This window comes from Penicillium griseofulvum (genome assembly GCF_001561935.1).
Source record: "Penicillium griseofulvum strain PG3 chromosome Unknown contig_94, whole genome shotgun sequence".
Classification (NCBI taxonomy): domain Eukaryota; kingdom Fungi; phylum Ascomycota; class Eurotiomycetes; order Eurotiales; family Aspergillaceae; genus Penicillium; species Penicillium griseofulvum.
The window spans coordinates 203,671-224,437 of NW_024467455.1; the positions used below are offsets into that span (position 1 = coordinate 203,671).

Sequence of the window (20,767 nt, forward strand, 5' to 3'; positions counted from 1 at the left end):
AACGTCATGGAAAATAGCCATGTGGGTAACATTTAATGTTAGAAACGAGAGTCTAGACGGTGCCCAATCCATTGAAGAATTCAACAAGTATACTGAGAACCATTAGAACGGCATCCCCTTCGCGTCAAAGTTAGAACTTACAATAGGTACATGATGTACATTGTTTCACTTGCTCTCTCGATTAGAGATTTTTGCTTTCAATGGTCTCGAATGGTCTCTGAAGATCACGCTAGGAATCACAAGCAGGGGTTTCGCGAATGAACCACATTCCGTGCTTGGCAGGGTGATTTTGTCCCTTACGGTTGATCGCCCTTAGGATTCCTGTGTTATCTGTTGAGTGTACAATCAATCTATGCACATAACTAACCTTGGAGCAAATTATTAGACATTGACATTCTTTAAATCTAATAGGGTATCAAACGTCATATCCCTAGATGGTTGTGGGTCTCCAGGTATGATAATACGTAGTTAAATGTCCTAGAAAGGGGACCAAAGGGAGACACTGTCCTAATAAGAGAGCTTACCTCTTGACATCAAATGCAGTTATATCACTTTCGATCAAGAGCGAAAAACTTCCTAGTCCGACCTAAATCACGCAATTATTCTTGGTATACTCATATTATTTCTCTAGTTTCAAGGCAATCCAACTGACCTCCTCTAGTCAATTCTTCAATATGTTTGTCAATTTGAGTGTGACCAGAGTTCTTACACTTTGCCTCCTTTTCCTTGCAACAGCCCATCTTTCAATGGCGGAGTGTTGTCATGGAGTCCAGAAACAGAGATCCTGCTCCACAGATATCTTGGGGACTAAAATTTGCAAGAAACTATGCGCAGATGGATCTAAGCCAAACCCGTTTTGTGGTAAAGGAAGTGAGTAAATCCATAAACTCTTATATTGGATTGACCATTAATAAAAAAAAAACAAAGAATGTGACCTTCTTGGCTGCAACTGCAGTGAGGGATGTCGGAAGTAACCGTCATAGAGATGCTGTATCTCTAAATCGCACTTGGACAAATCCACTGTACATATTGTGTGTTCCAAACCAAGCGGGATAAGTACACGGATCTATATCAAACATCCGTGTCGAAAATTTTCATTGTAGAATGTTTAGGACAGATGCATACTAGAGCGCATTAAATTAAGCTAAAATAAAAGAGAAAATATGGTACTTAGGTTAAAAGAGTAGCGCAAACCTTATGGAAGTCTATAAATATACAAGGGAAAAGAAATATGATATTTACAAATTATATGGTTCACCAAGACATTTCAGATCCTTTTTCAAGGTCGGATCCTCCGAATCCATCTAGTTGAAACGTAGTTCATGGTTATCACGCCTTGACCTCCTCGCTGACAGCAACGTCATCGGCGGTATCAGAATCGGAGTTCGATTGACGTGCCTGCATTGCACGCTTTTGCATAGCGCGAGCTACACGAGGGGGGTCAAATATAGACTTTGATTGCGCAAAGATCTCATCAATCTCCTCTAGTGACCGCCCCTTGGTCTCGGGGAAGAAGAAGTACACGCTGGGCACGATAGCAGCGTTGACAACAGCGAAAATGATATAGTAACGATTTCCGATCGTGGAGAAACCCACCGGGGTTACCTGAGCGATCATGAAACTAAAAGCCCACACGGTAGCAGTGGATACCGCGTTGACTGCGGCGCGGACCTGAAGAGGTGCCATTTCCGCGGCGTAGAGGAAGGTGAGACCGCAGTAGCCAACCGTGAAGATAAACTGGAAGCAGAACAGGAACACCACGGCCATGGCTAAAGCTCCTGTGTTATTAGCTGCAGAAGGGGCAGTCGTGCCAGCGAGGCCTGCCATGCAGATAGTCATGGCTCCGGCACTCCACAGCATGAGCGGGCGGCGGCCGAGACGGTCGATGGTGAAGTAGGCCAGGTAACCACCGAAGGGTTGCATCATTGTCATTGCAGCGGCGAGGACCCGAGAGTTGACCGCGTTCATCCCGAGGTACTGCTGGAAGATGGTTGTGGCGTAGTAAGTGATCAGATTCACACCACACATCTGCTGGAACATCTGGCCTGTGGCGGCCAGGTACGCGCGGTGAAAGAGACGTTGCTCGCCATTTTTGAACATTTCTGTCCACGCCGCCGGACAGTAGGCAAGGGAAGTCTCGATGCTGAGGATGTTTTCGTTGACTTCATCCGAATCCTCATCGACATCGAGTAATGCCGCGAGTACTTTGCGTCCATCCTCTACCTGCCCGTTCTTGATGAGCCAGCGAGGCGATTCTGGCAGCATTGCGATGAAAAACATTGCAGTGACCGGCATAATGATTTGGAAGGCGAGAGGGAACCTCCAAGAGACCGAGTTGTTTTTGATAAAATAGAAACCCAGATCAATCCACAGGGCGCCAGTGACACCAATTCCAATAAAGATGCCATTCGTGACGACATTGGATCCTCTCTTATCCGCTGGGGAGAGTTCAGATTGCCAGACCGGGACCGTCGCCACATATCCACCGATGCCCAAACCCAGAACGAGTCGTGCGACGATAAATTGAGCGAAATCGAAAGAGGTTGCCATGAGAACAGCGCCGATTATACTGACAAAGTTGGTTATGAAAATCACCTTACGTCGGCCCCAGAGATCACCAAGGTAGATGCATGATAGGGCGCCAAAGATACCTCCGACGGTATAGAGGGCGATGACGGTGCCTATCCGGAAAATTCGATCAGCTATCGAGTCAAAAAGTTGTGTCGGATAAACCGACCTTGCATTTGTGAGTTCTCTTTGTTCAGTGCTCCGTGGGTATTCATTGTGTCCATTTTGGGAAATTGGGAATTGAAGGCCTCGAGCGTCAAAAGCCCTCCGGTCACTCCCATATTATATCCATAGCAAGTGAAAGTTGGACATACAACCAAGAATAGGGCAGCACGGAGAAGGGAATTTCCCCGAAGACCAAAATACGGCTTCAAACCCATTGCGAGTGAACTACATACAAAGTAAAAATTCCCAAGGCAAAAAAATTGAAGGGAGCTGAGGCGGTGGCAAGAAATTTTTAATGATCGCCATATTTGGTTTTCTATGTGGGCCTTGTTGCTCGCTTCTTGGTGGATCTGGGATTTAATAGTGATTGGGATGGGAATTGGGATGGAATTGGTATATAATTGGTGTAATTGGCATAGAATTGGCGTATAATTAATATGGTATATAGTACTCCGTAGTATATTCTTATATGTGAGAACACTTTCCTCTCTTGGCATATGCATATACCCCGGAAAGTTCAGGATTTTCTTAACCCTAAAACCTTGAATGACTTCCCCACATTTAGTAGTCTAATACTTTAGCATCACATTTCTCTATTTATGGAAAAAAAATCAGGTACAAATATTACTTGTATTAGGCATTATAAAATTCATATATTCCTTGAACAAAAACAACCAGACACCAAGCTTCCATGACTTACTATCAAGCCTATTGACCCTCTCCCAGGAGGATGCATTCCACTAGGCTTTCAGCGCTAGATACAGTCGTCCAAATTTTTGAAATCTTCAGACCCGCTTGTTCTATCAATCGGCGCCATTGAAGCTCAGTTCGCTCTTCAGCACCGACATTTGCCATCATCATAATATCCATAGCCGTCACCTCCCAATGCGCCCCGATTGATGGTAGAACATTTTCATGAATCAATAACCTGCTATAGTTTGGATCCATTACTTTAGAGATCCTCGACAAGATTTCGAGGCAGTTCTGATCATTCCAGTTGTGGAGAATGGAATGAAGGTAGTAGGCACGTGCTCCTGTCAAAAGTCAGCTGAAAATTGTTGCTCAGGTGTTAACTACCTAGGTAGTCATCACAATTACTTGCCTTTGATTGGTTGCTCTAAAAAGAAGTTATGGGGCATAATCTCGATTGAGCCCTTGGGAAATTCAATCCCACCAAGGACAGACGGTAAATCCTGTAGAACCAATCGCCCAGGAACAATCGGCCATTTGGATTGAAATTCCAGGAGGTCGTGACCACGATTCCCCCCAACATCAACTAAAAATACATCATTTTCCAACCCTCGTGACCCATTTATCAGTCTTTCCTGTACGGGATAAAATCTCTCATCCATCCATGAAGGCCTACCTTGGCGGTATGTTGACGAGTAATTATTGAATTGAATAGAAAGATGAGGATTTGCTCCCAACCATTCATAGAAGGACATCTCCGTTTTGTATCCCATCGTAAATGGGCAGTTTCTGACATCTTTTGGGCTTCGATACTGGTTTTCCTTTACCCATTGTGGAAGTGCTTGAGCTGATCCTATTGTGCACCCTTTCCTGAATAAATGTTGTGGTCAGTTCCTTAATTAGTAGAACAGAGATATCACGAGCGCAGAACTTCCAAGACTGTAGGTGGAAATTGATCATAGTAAAAAGGGTGCTTGATCGAAAGAGTCAACGTACATACAAGGCCACATGTCCCTGTAACGTGTGAAAGAAAGAGTTTTTGTAACTCCATTAGAGCGATAAATGTTCGAGGAAACTTCGATAACGACACCCATTGCTCCAAGGTGCTTCATGACACGTGCTAGGCAGGATATTAGTCTAAAATTATATAAGATTCGGACGGGAAAAAGGAGATTCACCTAACAAATTGAACTCCGCTCCGGTCTCTTCTGCCAATTCAGCGACGCCCTTTGGCTCTTCGGTTTGACCCAATATTTGGAAAACCCCTAAACTAGAACATATCTCAATGCAAGCAGTCATGCTGGACTTTTAGTAGTTAGAGCTTTGTGTATGGTATACCACGGCGGCATATAGACTCAAACCAACTGACATGAGCTAAACAGTATCGAAGGATTGCCTCCCGAGGTGTTTGCATTGCATATATTATAGAACGCGCCGTGTCGACTAGTTTTGGTCTTGAATCTGGATCGCCGTTGAGAAACGCAGAACTCAGGCATCCCATATCTTCCAGGAGCCGTGGCAAAGCTTCAGGCGCGCTAGCACTAGTCGCTATCCTGTTTTCATGGCTGATCAGACTTCTAGTCTCTTCTGAGATACGGATGTCATTTTCTCTAGCCATTTTCTGAAATGTGACAGTATCATCAGGAACTGACATCATGGTTGAATAAAAAAAAAAAAAGCCGTCTGTTTAATTTCTGCGAGTTTTAGAGGGATAAGAATGAGAAGGAAGAGACCTAAAATACAATGCAACTAGATGTATTTTGATGTTCCACATGTCAAGACTCGCATTTCTAGTTTGAGATAGGCAGGCAGGCGTTGGCATTAAATCAGTTGGCCAACATTCCTGGGATTGGTGGACACTTCGGAAATCAAATTGTCGACCAAAAGATGCAGGTTCCGTCATATATGTACGCCTTGACCACAATTGTCTCGTACTACGGCGTAATTGTGGCTGCAGTCTGAGTGTTACCACCTCGCTCTCGCTCCCCTCTCAATTAAAAGAAATAACACCTTTCCCACTATCCCAAATATACCTAAAATGAAATGGACAATTAATGTATTTCCAGAATCTCGGAGTTTCAATGACAGCCTTTCATAGTAGTTCGGCCTCTATTATAGACGGCCCATCGCCAACCGGGTGGTGTACAGCGTTGAGAGTAAGGCCGGCATCGTGTAGGAGGATTTTCCACTGCGAGAGAGTACGGACCATGCCCGGATTGAAGACCATCAACACCATATCCAGCATGCCATGGAAAGCCCTCGCACCGATATCTGGAAGTACGTATTCCTCAATAAAAATCTTGGAATATCCTCTCTGCATTGCAGAAGCTGTATGTCTAAGTGCAACTGTGCATTTGGCATCGGTGAACTCATGCAGTACGAATTTCAAATAATATACGCAGGCACCTAGTAGAGACACTCACCGTTAGAAGGCCTGGCGACTTTCGACGTGAGAACTATGAGATGACCAGTGAAGGGCGTGAAGGAAATGGACATGGACCAAGGAATTCTAAAATAGGAGATGTAGGAAGGAAGAGGTGGCAACCAAGCTGCATCCTTTAAAGACCTACCAATAACAGGCTGCGGAGTTGACAAATCATACTTCATAGCTTCAATTCCTGAACCAACACATGCAATATTCTCGATCACCGAGGGAAGATCTTGTAAAATAAGCCTTCCTACCAACCCTGGTAATTTCTCTTTGAAGGTAGAGATGTCGCGCCCTGTGCCTCCACCAATATCCACAAGGGCCACGCCGTCTATACGACCACAGCGTGTCGAGATGAGCTGATGCACAGGAAACCAATCGACCCAGGAAGGCTGATGGGCTTGTACGCCCTCGACATATGCATGGAAGCGAGCTTGAACTAATGGATTCTGCCCGAGCCATTGCTGCTTAGACAGCTCGGTTTGATAGGCGTACTGAACTGGACCAACGAGTAGGTCCTGAGGGTTCTGGTATTTAGTGTGACGAAGGAACTCCGGTGCATGTTGTATCACTGGAAAGATGTCCATAAACCTTGGGTAGTCATACTATGTAAATTCTGTCTGCCTTGGTGACGAAAGTTTCAAAACTTACAGTGCTTCAACAACACTAATAGATGCTCGTCGGGTCATTTCGATCGACAACGGAGTGGACAAATACCTGCCCTGCTCGTCTTGCTTGGCGAAATCAATTGCGCTGAGTACGCGTAATACTCTCACTACTGGAAGTTAGTTCTGTATAAAGTTTCCGCTTTGCAGCCTCGACAATTTGCTTCAGTAGGAACAATAGAGGAAATCAAAAGGCAATCAGATACAGACCTATCAAAAGTTGATCCGATCCAGTGAGAGTGGATAGTTCGTAACTGCTAAGAGGAATGGATGATTGTACAAGGGCAGAGAAAACCCCCACATCATTGCCAATTTTCACAGCCATGAGGAGCGTAGGCTACCTGTACTTAGCATGTGTCTCAGAATGGGTATGGCTGAATAAATAGATGGTGACCCACAGAAAGGAAAAGTTGCAAGATCGTGTCATTCGGGCTCTCAAGGAGCCTAGTTAACTTAGATGTTTGCTCAACAGCATTTCTCCTTGCTAAATCAGAACCGGTTGACTCGAGCTCATTAACAGCACTGGCCAGCTGGTCTAAAAGAGAGCGTATTAGCTCAAACTGCGGTTGTTCCATGGTAGGGTTGAGAATAATGTAAGGCACTGTCTAGGAATTGGTGGGTGGAATACAAGTAGCTTGACGCTTTTTATAACTTAGTAAATGCCAAGGCATACAGGACCAAGCGCACTAGAGTATCAGTAATTTACTACCTCGAATGGTGGTGTGCGATGTAACATCTCACGAGCACAATGCCGGTGCGGAAGCTTCACTGCGACGCGGTGATGATATGCCATTTAATGATTTACAGTGACAAAACAATTGCAAGACAGGTATGCTATCTCCACCTTTTAGCCTGCCAATTGCCCCATACTGAATGGAAATTTAACCTTGAATAATTTCTGCTGAAATTTCTTTGGTGGTTGTCATTTGTCTTAGAAGAAGGCATTATTATAGACAAATTTTGCTACTAGACGTATGTAGGCATTGAAACAAATAGTTACTCAAATGAGGAGAGGATCAAGATAGGGAAGAGTAGTATGTTAAAAGTTGCATTCAACAGCTAATATCTGATACAAAATATCACTGTAAAGAGCGACGTGTGACTTAGAATAGGAACATTAGTAACAACGAAAGCCGGCTTTCCACCATCCAGCGATCCAAGATAGGTTTGCTCATTCCATGTTGAACGGAATATACATGCTGCAGAAAAGTGTTGAAATCGACTGCGAATTGCTTCCCTGAGTTATGCATTGTGCAAACTCTTATATGCTTCCCAATATATCCATAGAACAGCGTAACGATAGATGGTTCTAGAACTTGATTGGTAGCATCTACAGATCAGGCTCTCACAGCCCGCCAGTCGTATTTTCCAGTGACATCTAGGGCTCGAGCTTCAATTAGGGGGTCCTCAGCCTCACTAATAGTGTCCGCAGATCGGGCCTTCACAGATGGCCAGTCGTATTTTCCAGTGGCTTCCAGGGCTCGAGGTTTAACTTGGGGCTTTTCAGCCTCAGTAGCAATATCTGTAGATCGGGCCCTCACAGATGGCCAATCGTATTTTGCGGTGACATCCAGCGACCGAGTTTCTCTACAAGTCCTGTTAGTCTTAGTTTATAATGGCTTCCACAGAATGAAGTTGAACCGAAGGGTATTCTAACAGGGTACTTACAGTTGCACAGGTGCACCATTACTGCTCGAGATCAGGGCTGACGCCATTAAGATTGCAATACCAAAAAGCTGCATATTGTTGGAGGTCACGTCACGCCTTTAAGGCTAAGGGATTGAGATGAAGAGGGTTGAAAGCTGAAGATGGAGTTTAAGTATTACTTCCAGCTGTCTGCGAAAGACACTTACAACGCGTAGCATGTTATGTTTTTAACTACTAATCGGATATAGGTTCCGTCATGAACGCGAGAAGGAGCCATATTTGCCACTTTACCTATTGAACATGGCGCATAGTCGAAAGAGTATCTACAGCGGTAATGTGCAACGTATAATGGTAGCGTGTTACACGGACGTAGAGCTGGAAGTAAGAGATCTGCTGATCAGACAGTCGAAAGCGTATATAGAAGACCAATGTGTAACATGAAAGGCAGCTTATCACACGGAAATAGACTCGAACGTAAGGGAACTGCCCATCTGAGACTCTAAAGTGGTCCAAGTTATGCTCCCAAAACAGTATGTTATTATAGGGGGTACATCCGGTCCATCGCCCAGATTCTGTATAACAGGTTCTATATTGTATTGCCACCATAGAAACATAGACAATCCGAATCAATCGATGGAGTTCCCCATCCACTAGCATTGTGCTCAAAATAGACCTGTGCCTTCCGAAAGCCATGGACAAATGTAATGGACCCCTTGTTACAAGTATAAGAAGGAAGAATGGTTAACCCCTACTGCACTGAGTGGAATTCGATGGTAACCTTTGGCAGTTGTGAGCTGCATCGCATGTATCTAGCTAGGAGTAGAGTTCACAGTTAGACAAACTACGTATGTTTATGTGTTACAAAGCCACAAATTACGCAGATGCTGTAGCGTGTAGCTACCTAGGGGTATCATTTTCATATGCTATAAACCAGTTGCTAATGAGACTCTGGTGATAAGTGTGCCATAATTCACTTGATCAAATAGAAAGCGAACTTTCGGATAAAGTTTGCTGCAGACCTGGCGGTCTCATGTACAAGTGAAACATTGATTAGAACGCCGAATTTGGTTCTATTGGTGCCAACGCTACAATACATGCAGAAATATGTATTAGGTACTTAATTAGGGTTGAAGAACTGTCGATCTAGCTGGCAAATATACGACCAAATGTGTACGTGGATGGCCACTATTCTTGGCTATAATGGGAGAGAATCAAAATTGGACGGGGAAGAGCCTAGTAACATGTTTAATAAACTTATTTGACCCTTGCTGCGTCCCTCTTCTGGTCGGTTCTCAATTCGGAGTCCAGTCAATGATATTTTGTCTGTGAGACCACTTAATTGCTGTCCTTGAAATAATGTCGACATCAAACTATGAGCGACTTTCGACTGATAGCAATGAAAGCGAACCCGAGACCCTTATGATTGACAAGTCTTTTGATAAGAGGAAAGTTCCGTTTTATCATCTAATTTACCGATCTTTTTGGACGACCTCGCTCTTTTTATTCCTCGCTTCACTGGCAATACTGGTGGGCATTTTGAACCTACGACATAATTCTGCAACAGAGCAGCAATGTGCGGCTAAGATTTCAGCGTATTGTAAGTTCTCCAAGGGATCCCGATTTAACCTATGTTGTCGTCTAGTTCCTTTGTTAAGTGAGTTCTTTAATTAATGCTTTGACGGCAGCACCTCTGTTGAATCTTGTAGAGTACGAGGACGTCCGATTCCAGGGAAGTTTTTTCGACACGAACCCCTACAAGGGAGCACCTAATCCACATCTAGATGCGGAATGGGACAGGATCACCCATGGCAGGTATCCTTTCTTTTTATTTTGCAAATAGCTTCTCTTACTTCTACCAGTGGCCCAAATCAGTATCGCTAGTCAGGATATGCCTCGTTTAAAGAAACCATATTCCCAAGTAAAAACGATGAAAATGGATGGCGGTAGTTATGCCGGGTCAATTGAGGTGTTTCACCAGGTTTGTACCATCCTTCTAACTCACGATAATTACACAACCATAGCTAACGACAACCAAGCTTCATTGCGTCAACCTTGTACGGCAATATACTTATTATGACTACTACTCTGCTCAACAGAACAAGCCGGCCGCATTCACAGATGGCGAGGAGCTCCTTCGCCTTCATGTTGGTAAGGGCGTGCAATCTAGGTGTTTGTTTATGCAACAAAAGTACTGACAAACTCAAGATCACTGTATTGACATTCTTCGGCAATCTATACAATGCCAAGGTGATCTTGGGATTGTTACAAGGAGTTGGCTAAAAGGTCGGGAGTTCAGCTTCCCTGACTTTAGTGTATGGCATAAGTGCCGAAAGATGGACCCCATCTTGGAATATTCTGATGCACATGAGATCGACATCGAGCCATCTAAGCCCTTGGATGCGGTAGAGCTGGAGTCACCGCCCTGTACGAATGCAACAGTGGATGAGATGTGCCCTTAAATTGAGATCATTATGAGGAAAGTATTTCGCTCAGCACAAAGACTATTACTGTGATTTACCCTTTCCATATTTTAAAGGCTATTGGATATTCAGCTCTAGTCGTTTTACACCAAAGTTCTGTCCCACAGGAGAAGATGGATAAGGCGACTAAGTTTAGTTATTGATATATTGGTTAAGGATGCTTAATGTGTCCAGAAGAAAGGGGTAAAAGCAAGTGTCGATAGTGGGCTTATAGTAGCTTGATGAGATCAAAGTTGAATCGTCAAAGACAGCAAGGTCCTCCGGGTCATCAAGATATCCCGGATATTCTAGCAGCACAGTTTGCAGTGCATAGTATGCTAGAATAGCTCCTTTGATCTAAGAAGTATTATGTATTGTGATTCGAGAGCTTTGGTAAACTATCCGCTTATCAAGAACTGGTTTCGTTGGGGTTGTACGGAACTCGATCAGTGCTCCTTTCAAAGCCCTCTCAGCTTCGCCCTATATATGCTTCTTGGGTGATTTCCTCAACAAAGTCGTCGGCGAAGTTAATAAAGTTGCCGCAACTGTTCATTTTATACGAAAGGGTGGTATCTAAGCAACTCGATAGCCAGCTTCTCACTTATTTCATGGTTATCTTCCACTTGTGATTGGCTTCGTGTGGTTAGAGGGGTTGAAAATTGACTTATTAATGATATTATGGAGGTTATGGCTTTCTAGAATTCACTAAACCTGGTCAATCACTTGTCCAGATCCTCTCTCTCTTTGAGAGGAGGAGCAATCTTGTAATAGGTGAAACTTACTATCTCTAGCAGTCAATTGACTGGTTGATGACCGCGGTATCATCATCTTCGTCCCAATCAACAGGGGTGACTGTCACTATAATGAAAGAAAGCTTTGAGTGACATCATATGAAAGCCGGTTATCTAATTAGTTTAAACCAGCACCAGCACAATGCTTGGAATAATGAGGGTTTGAGCACTTGAAAGGTGCTTGGAATGGGTTTAATTAAAGGAAATGTGATCATATTTGGAGGGAAATGATAGATATTGATGAATCCTCGATGAATATCAACATACCATGATGAAAGTTGATGAAATATTGATGAGGATGATGGGAATTCAGGGTCAGAAAGAGGGCTTCGTAACCTATTGAGCATGCCATGTGTGTGTGTGTGTGTGTGTGTGTGTGTGAGAGAGAGAGAGAGAGAGAGATGAAGGGAGAAAAAGCTGTATTGATAATCTATGGAGAAACTGGGTATAAATACTAAATCCTCAAACAAACTGGCAAACAAAGATCTTAGTCTGACAAACAGTACTTTTACATGACTACGTACCACTGCTATAGAGGACTAACCCGTAGGTCAGCCAAGATGATATTTTTATATTTACGAACCGACCCAGGGAAATGGTACCCCTTTCTCTATGAGCTGTATCGTCCCCTCTTCGTCAAAGTGGTGGAGTGTATAGTTCAACCAGTTCCGCGTCTTGCCCTCCTCGTCCAGAACTGATGACACATTGAAATCACATGTCCGGTATTGGGCTGGTGGGACATGTCCGGGTTTGGCCAGTAGATCATATACTTGAGAGGCTTGTCCTGGCAGAAGGTCGGGATTCTCCTCTAGCGCAATAAGAATGGCCAAGATATGAGCGGTAGGAGCGCACATGAACAGTCCTTGTGCCGGGGGAGCCTCGCCCATATACCGTAATGCCTGACGGCGTAGCTCGGGGAATGGACATTTGAGGCCTGTGATGAAAAGTGGGAGGAATACGCCCATCTCAAACATGAACCCCGGTTGCTTCCCTTCCGAGCCGCGTGTCCATGCAACCGCAGTGGGGGCAAAGCCAATGATCTGGGCGAATTCAGATTCGTAGGCGTCATATACACCTTGGTTCGGATTCAGCATGACTTCTGTTTCGATAAAGACGCTTGTATATGTCATAAGAAGAAGCGCGGTTGCACCGTCAACGTTCGTGCCATCCATAGGCTTCAGGTATGTAAAGATGCGGTACCATTGGGCGAGGCGGGCTTTTAGGCGCTGTTGTCTAGCCACCAGCTCTGACATCTTGAGAAGCCGGCTATCTGCGGTTCGGCGTAGATAGGCCTTGGAGTCAATGTTGAGGGCCTTCATCTCGACTACGATACTACACAGAATGTTTCTTGCCTCTGCAATCGATATAAACCGCTCCTCTGGAACGGCCAAATAAAGATCCCAGCTTTCTTCTAACGGTTCATTGGCGATGAAGACCCATGTTCCCAAACGGCGGAAGATAGGGTCGAGGGTAGCGATGGTAGATGCTGCTGTTGGTGTAGCACGAGCAATCACTTGGGCGCCTTTTTTGTACAGGATATAAGCAGCTTTGCGATTTCCCTGCAGGAGCTCGATAGCAATGAAGAGGATGCAGCCGGTCAAGGAAACCATCAGATCTGCCGTCCCCTGGTTAATACGTTGCTGTAGGAGAGCCAGCGAGCGCGAGTACCAAACTAGCGCTTCACGATGGTATCGATCTCGCACCGCAGCTGGGCCATTCATAAGCACCCAGGGAGGCGTCTCGTGAATAGGAGGTCGTTCATAAAGCACGCTGAGCGAGATGATCGCGTCCCAAATAACTGGCTGTGTCCGGCAGACTTGGAGGACCAAACCCCTCCAAAAAGACTGATCTAAGTCTCCTGAAAGAGACGGGCCAGCATTGTAGAAGTAATATTCAAATGCACGACGCTCTCGCGATGCCTGATATGAAAAGGTTGCGATGGCCAGCTGGGGCCGCCCAATAGGGCGGAAGCCAGTGCTATAGCCGCACCGCCGTCCTGTACTGGTACATCTTAGGCAGTATGGCTTCTCCTCGCCACACTTCACACGGCGAATTCTGCGAGCGAATGTTAGATTCAGCGACTGATCGGATTCCCAGGAAGCTAACTAACTTGCATGTGTCGCACCCGGTCTTAGATTTGGTGCCTCCCAGGCGACTAGAACGCTTGGCTGCTAGGCTCATTGCCTGGATCAGGAGTAGGCACTGGTAGTCTCTTCGATAATCCCAGTCTCGTCAATTCATCTTTTCAGGTCCTCAACCGAAGTGCCTAACTCGTAAGAAGGGAGTAGAGGGGTACCAAAGTCGTAAGGTACACTATTGTTAGCCGGAATTACACCTTTTCCGTCCCGTTATTTATATAATTGTGCTGAGTGAAGCAAAACAAACATGGATTACTGTTATTAGGGGTAAGCACGGCCTACATTTGTTTGATTTTTAAGTTTCACATTGGGTTTATTGTTATTCCAGCCCCGGACTTCTACTGTCATATGACTGCACAGGGTAAACTACCCACGTGACTGTTGCATAGCACGTGATATACACAGTTCTATTCCAAATTAGGCACTTGTTATGTAGGTATAACACTATCAGCACCGCCATTTCACTAATGACACCGTGCTAGTCCCGAATTAGGTATTGGGCCCCTATTGAAAGCCTATTGGGCTTTCCCCCTAGGCCTATATCCCACCAGTGGGCCCGAGGATAGTGCGCAAAGCCCTACCAATTAGTAGACCTCCGCAATGGGCCGGGTTAGGCCCGGAGCTCAAGCCCATAGCCTAACCCGCAGTGGGCTATAGGCCCTACCTTCAAAGCCCAACCTAACCCACAGCCTATTAGTAGGGGCGCCTATAAGGCCCCTAATAAAGCCTATCGGTATTAGCCTTTGTAATCGCTATATTATAGCCTTTTCTACCAATTATATAGAGTTTAAATTCAGAATATTAAATCATAGTATCTATATTAGTATATATTTTAATTTTAAATAAGATCCGATAAGTAGAGGACAAGATATTGTAGAAAGTATTGATTTTAATACTCTGATATCAGATATATATTTTAGATCTTAACGGGAGTACCACTACTCTCTAGTAAGGCTCTGTAAGGCGGAAACAGCCGCTAGTCCACTCGCCGAGAATTGTCCATAAGTATCGATGACATAGGCGTTTACAGATATCGTGCATGCAAGTGCCCCAGCAACAAATATGGAGGCTCCGATATTAGGCATAATCCAGTGCATCCTTTTTTCGGCGGTCCAACCGTACCAGAACATCCCAGCACTCAAAGAGAGCGTTGCAGGTAGCATGCTCGGAATTCTAAACTCGGGGACGCCTTGACCCCCGTTACGCTTGGATAATGTCCGATATATCCTGTCATTTATAAGGGTGCAGCATTCTGCAGCAATGGCAGATCCAATGGCGATTGAGATGTAGTTCAGCCCAGCAATCTCAATAGATTCCCCGTAGATATCAGTCCACAGGTCGATGAAATCAGCGTACAATATATAGATATTGCCATAGAGGTAGGCGTTGTAAAGAGCAAGGACCTGGATGATAGGTTGAGTGGCAAGCAGTTTAAAAGGCCGAAACAAATTCGTGGATAGCACTTCGACTCTACCTTCGTCCAGATAGTCATATTCGGTATAGAGATTGTTGGCTCCGGTGTCCCTTGCCTGCCTGGCTTTTTTCTGTCGCAACAGGAGTGATGGATATGTTTCCTCAAGAAAGATAAGACCCGAAAGTTGAATTATCACACTCAAAAGTGAGGATGCATAGAATGTCCACTTCCAGGTTGTATTTTGTGAGATGAAACTGCCTATGATTGCACCAACCAATGGAGCGAGAATTGGAGACCAGCTGTAGATTGCCACCGCCTTTCCACGATCTCTCGCCCGGAAAAGATCACTCAACGTGCCACCCCCGATCTAGAGAAAGGAAATTAGCTGACAATAGCAAACGTTGAAATTGAACCACGTACACCGAGTGTGGCGCTTCCGCAAAGACCGGCGACGAAGCGAAGTATGATAATCGTTTCTTTTGTGCGCGCCCCACCACAGGCTGCGTTGAAGACTATGTACAAAAAGTTCCATGTTTGAACCACTCTCACGCGGCCGTAGATTTCAGACAGCGGACTTGCCACCAGTGGACTATCAGATTTCAGTCTTGGAGGATGACTCGGCTCATATAGTTTGTGAAGATAGAACTAAAGTCGCATTTGAGAAGGTTCTACTGCTCAAGAATAACTATTTTCGGACCCATGCGAGTACTCAGCAGCTTTTGGATCATCTGGCAGAAAACTTTCCGCAAACACCCATCCAGCCAATTTGCAGGAAAACAGAAAACATTTGCCAAAACATCGATGCATTACTTATACATGCACGACTGCATATATTCGCAAAAAAGCACGGCATGGACACACTTGACCGTTTGACTTTGTGGAAGCTAGTTCATGTTCTTGAGCACATGATCTTGGATTCCTGTTGAATTGAAGGTGTAGTCAAGCTTTTGTTCTTGATCAGTGGACTAGATAAGGCTGATGATTTATACACATTGATGGTTCATTAAGCCGCATCGCGATCGAGACTCCTTGTGCGGTGCCCCCGCTTCGCCTCTCTGATGCAGAAGCGACCCGAACTAAACTACTCTATCTTAAGCAATCTCTCTGGATCTCTGTGGATTCTTCTCACGGTCAGGACTTCATTTGTCTTGTTCCGAGATGCAACAAGGAAAAGGTGAAAGCCAGTCAAATTAGCGATTGAATGAATATCTTCAAGGGCAGTTCTTCCTTCAAACCCCAGTAGACCTAGGCAGCCCAAGTACCAAAGCAATTTCGAGGGTTTGTCCAATTTCAAGGGTTTGTCGTATAGATATTTTAACTAAGCGATCGAATCTTTTCCCATTTGCAGCCAAAGTGACTTCGAGGCTGAGTGTTTTGCTGCTCTTTTAGAGCTTCCTTCTGCAGATGATTTGACTCCTCTATATTGAGCCACAGCACACCACCTTGGAGGATCAAACCCCAGTCGAATCAAACTGTATTCCGGTGAACAGCACTCGGAATCTCCCATCTCTTTCAGTGCACTTGTATATTTATGATCTTCATGAATCTGGTCCGTATTGTTCTGAACGTCGCTTAGCCGGCGATTTTCAGCATTTCTTGTGTTGGATAGAGAAATCGATGGTTCGTTGCTCATTTTAGCTTCGATATGCTGCTCTTGCAAGGAAGGGCCTGGCTTGTACTGACAGAATTGCGAAAGAGTAGCGACAATTTGTTCCAGGTTCAATGACGCGTTTCTCACAGCAAGTCCCAAAGCTTTGAAAAGCGAGGGTCTGTTCAAATGACGAAGAGACTTTTCCAGATGTGGGTCAGCTTCGACCATCTGCTTAATAGCACCGATGGAGTTGAATCCTTTGGAGAATAGTCGGTCCAGTTCCTGAAGGACTTAGTATTTCGCAAACAAAGGATTCATGGCACGTTACAGGTATTCCAGGTGATAACCCGGCTTTAGGATTACTCTCGATAAATTTTATCCTGATAAAAATCGCCCAGACATGAAGCCCAAGCCACTCATCTGATACATACAGTCAGCAGTGTATAAAGTTTTTAACTTTAGCCTAGATCTTCACCTTGGTCATGGGAGCAATCCGAGCCATTCAGTTCGAAGACTCTCAATTTTTCGATGGCCTCAAGCTCAGACAATGATGCGGTATGAGGAGTTTTGTTGGACATTTCTCTCCCAGTGTTGGTACTTCTTGTTTAGAAGTCTTTTGATAGTTCTGGGAGAGGCAAAATCGTGTGGAATCCTTTACTTGGTGGATGTAATCACAGAAAAAGGTCACTCTTGTGAATGATAAAAAGGCGTCGACCCTCGAAGTAGTCGAATTTATAATAGATATTGATTTCGAATTTATAGAATTATTTATGCCTCAAATTCTGCTAAGCCTAAGGCTTTCGAGAGGCTGACTTCCTGCGAGGCTTTGCTTGCATTAGTGTGTTTGCCTCGCCAGCACATCGCCTGCATCTCTGCCTAATGCCAGAGGCGACTGACATTGAAAACTCAAGGATTGGAGGACATTTCATAGTAAGCATCAGCATGAACGAAAAAGCTGCCTTGGGAACAAAAAGGAGGCTTGAGCGCTATCCAGCTGATTGTACTTGCATTAGAAAACATAGCCTCAATGACGTGGCATTTGAGTCTGTGATCTGATAGCGTGTCATAAATATAATTAGAACAGATAGCCAAGCATTGAATCTTAGCATTGAGGGCAGATAACTAGAAAACAAAAGGTTCATACTTCATCAGAAAGTTCTCGAGTCTCAATCATACTCTGATAGAAAGCATGTCTAAGTTCTTCGCTCAAAAACGTAAGTGCACGCTGCGATGACTTCGGAATTTTCACCTAATTGACCAAGCAGTTGAATTTGTTGGGCTTGAATGGCTTAAGCTTGAGATTGGCTTATGGCTATATCTCTACGTTCCACAACTGTCGAATGCATCCATTGTCAAGGTGAGTCCTCACTTGAATCTGAAAACCAACGGATCTTAACCGCGGCATATAAGATCCGTCAGCATCTGCTTCGGAACGAGCTCCAGTATGACGAGCTTCTTTTGGCAATAGAGCCGAAAACACATTTTGATAGCTCGTCAGAGTCTGCCGCAACTCTTTTCTTCCACAGCATTGGAACAAAGGTCATCCAAGGTTACCAAGAGCCATCTCTATCTATGGTACCCATTCGAGTTCTTCTCTCCGGGCACCTGGACAAGCGTCGAGAAGGGATCGTAAACCTCACCAGGAGTGTGAAAGAATGCACAAATGGGGAAAGTGACAATCTAACGCTCTCCCACTTCCAGGAACATACACCATACAAACCATGGAACCAAGAACAGCAATTACGCACCAATGACGAAATGTTCCATCAAAGTTACTCGCACCTTGCTATAGAGCAGATTTGTGAGGATCATAAATATACAAGTGCACTGAAAGAGATGGGAGATTCCGAGTGCTGTTCACCGGAATACAGTTTGATTCGACTGGGGTTTGACCCTCCAAGGTGGTGTGCTGTGGCTCAATATAGAGGAGTCAAATCATCTGCAGAAGGAAGCTCTAAAAGAGCAGCAAAACACTCAGCCTCCAAGTCACTTTGGCTGCAAATGGGAAAAGATTCGATCGCTTAGTATGCAAATTTGTACGACTTGAAATTGAGTGAGGTTTTGAATCTGAAGATCCATTTGAGCCATCAGCTTCGGCTACAAAATTGTGGTGTAGAATACTGGCTGGGCTCATAGAATATGCGGCAAAATTGTTTTGAAAGAAAGATGGAATAGGCAAAAGAACCACAGCTCCAGAGCATCCTTGTTCCGTGGTACCGAAAGCCCGCTAATGCAAGTGCGCATTCACACAAAAGTGCTCGTGTTGTTAGCGTGGCGCGTAGTGTCAGTCGATAAGTGATATCCGGTTCGAAAGTCGAGTAGACCAAATCTATGGCGCAATGTTTCAACGCCAAGTGGGGCTCGTTTCGGGAAATCTTGGGGCTGCATCATTTCAAAGCAGATGAATGGTGGAAAGCAGCGCTCAGATACATTCGATTTTCTAGTGGGGGGTTTCAGCAGCATGAACCTCAAAGGCGCTAAACAGATAGTGCCAGGTGACTTCGTTTGTTGGCCACCTTCGCACTCATATTTAAACCTCGTTCTTCTACGGGCCTGCTCGTTATGTTCTCTTTGAAACGATTCTGTAGATTACCTGTTCTTTAAATCGCGCTCCTGCTCCGGGCACTAACTTGCTACTCGGTGCTTATGCGTTAGAAACAGAGGCGCGGGTTCTATTGTTGGAATCCTCATGCGCATCGGCGCCTGATTCAATGCACTGTGAGGACTCTGTGCATTAGCTCTGGCAGCAGCATACACGTGGCCCAATCACAGAGTCTCTGAAATTCGCACAGAACTACATGCTTGCTGTCACCTGATTGAACGGGTTGGACTCAGGTGGAAATATTGTTTCTTTGGATGTTTCTACTAATATCCTATTCTCCTCCTCAAAGCACTATCGCATACCTGAACAACCTTTCAACCGTGCCTCATTCCGAGTCGTCTTGAGCCATGCCGCAACGTCCACGTCGAAAGAACAAAGAATACTATGCGATAATTACTGGGCGTATCAAAGAGCCGACAATATACTCATCGTGGTAATACTCCTTTCTCCTGTATTACTAACCCAAGCTTTATCTAACTTAAATTTGGTAGGGGGGATGCGCATCCCCGCGTGACAGGCTGCACGTCAAAATACAAAAGCTGCTATACCCTACAAGAAGCACGAACTTACATGGAAGAGATGGGTGTCATAAAGGCAAAAGAGATCATAAAAAGCGAAGCAGGAGAGACTACCCCTCTGGATGGAAACGGATTCTATGCGGTTGCGAACGGGGCTAAGCCTGGTATCTACCCCTTTTACCGGTAGGTATTTCCAATCATCTACCTTGAAGATGTTCATAAAAGCTGACAACATTTAGTGGTGAGAATGGTGCGGAGAGAGAAGTCATCAAGGTGGAGGGTTCATGTCATAAAAGATTTAGGACGATGGCCCAAGCCGAAGCTTTCATGGAGGATTGGAAAGGGACGTACGCTGAAGTTTGGAGTGAATTGATAAAGGAAGCATTGGATAAAGGTTTCAGACCTCGCGATATTCGATCTTTCGGATCTTGCGAGATGGGGCTATTCACTGAATTATTCTTATACAAACCTGTTAGATCGACCGATGTTAATGAAATTACAGAAAAGGCAAAGAAACAGCTTTCTCTACAAGACAACAAACGCAAGGGCTAAACATTGATTGAATATTCACGTTCAAAACTATATGTCCAAATCTATCATCTGAAATTTTCCATGTAACGTCCACAACCGTGTTTAGGTTTTGATCTTTCCATCCACCTCAACAAAAAGTAGTTTGGATCCGCCTCAGATTTTTTCTTCAACAAATGCTTCCATTTTTCCTACCGTGGGTCGAGTATCCAGGGTTGATAAGTATCGAGACCAAAGACTATTGGTCATCGTGGTTATCCTTAGGTAAGGAGTAGCCTAAAGCTGCAGCGGGTTAGCCCCCTGGTCCCCGACGCCTAATATGACCGGATGCCGCCGCATAGTGATAAGTGAAATGATCACAAAAGGAATTTTACTATCCAGCCTTGCCTATCAACTTGACCCGAGATAGACACCTAGGGAAATGCCAGGCCCTCTGCAGTGAAGCAACAGAGAGATGACGGAGACAAGTTGTCACTGTTGAACAAGTGAGGAACAGAGATCAACATTATTTGCTTACATGTTTCATTCCTGTTTGATAGTTTTAATTGTATGGCCCTCGTTTA

At 44.7% G+C, this 20,767-nt stretch overlaps 5 protein-coding genes across 5 annotated transcripts; 2 read left to right on the forward strand and 3 right to left on the reverse strand.

Annotated features, from left to right (window-relative positions):
• Window positions 1-1,329: 1,329 nt before the first annotated feature.
• On the reverse strand, window positions 1,330-2,792 carry PGRI_071400 (sugar porter family MFS transporter; the record flags this gene model as incomplete). Its single annotated transcript, XM_040794854.1, has 2 exons — window positions 1,330-2,681; window positions 2,738-2,792. The coding sequence occupies 2 exons, from the start codon at window positions 2,790-2,792 to the stop codon at window positions 1,330-1,332; spliced, it is 1,407 nt and encodes a 468-aa protein (XP_040648095.1).
• Window positions 2,793-7,853: 5,061 nt separating this feature from the next.
• Window positions 7,854-8,258, reverse strand: PGRI_071410 (uncharacterized protein; the record flags this gene model as incomplete). Its single annotated transcript, XM_040794855.1, has 2 exons — window positions 7,854-8,103; window positions 8,185-8,258. 2 exons carry the CDS (start codon window positions 8,256-8,258, stop codon window positions 7,854-7,856), a joined length of 324 nt encoding a protein of 107 aa, XP_040648096.1.
• Window positions 8,259-11,988: 3,730 nt separating this feature from the next.
• PGRI_071420 (Zn(II)2Cys6 transcription factor domain-containing protein) lies at window positions 11,989-13,594 on the reverse strand (the record flags this gene model as incomplete). Its single annotated transcript, XM_040794856.1, has 2 exons — window positions 11,989-13,468; window positions 13,539-13,594. The coding sequence occupies 2 exons, from the start codon at window positions 13,592-13,594 to the stop codon at window positions 11,989-11,991; spliced, it is 1,536 nt and encodes a 511-aa protein (XP_040648097.1).
• A 4,151-nt stretch (window positions 13,595-17,745) lies between these two features.
• Window positions 17,746-18,432, forward strand: PGRI_071430 (uncharacterized protein; the record flags this gene model as incomplete). Its single annotated transcript, XM_040794857.1, has 4 exons — window positions 17,746-17,770; window positions 17,822-17,913; window positions 17,967-18,357; window positions 18,428-18,432. 4 exons carry the CDS (start codon window positions 17,746-17,748, stop codon window positions 18,430-18,432), a joined length of 513 nt encoding a protein of 170 aa, XP_040648098.1.
• A 1,296-nt stretch (window positions 18,433-19,728) lies between these two features.
• Window positions 19,729-20,228, forward strand: PGRI_071440 (RNase H1/viroplasmin domain-containing protein; the record flags this gene model as incomplete). The annotated part of the gene is made up of 2 exons (XM_040794858.1): window positions 19,729-19,859; window positions 19,916-20,228. 2 exons carry the CDS (start codon window positions 19,729-19,731, stop codon window positions 20,226-20,228), a joined length of 444 nt encoding a protein of 147 aa, XP_040648099.1.
• Window positions 20,229-20,767: the final 539 nt, after the last annotated feature.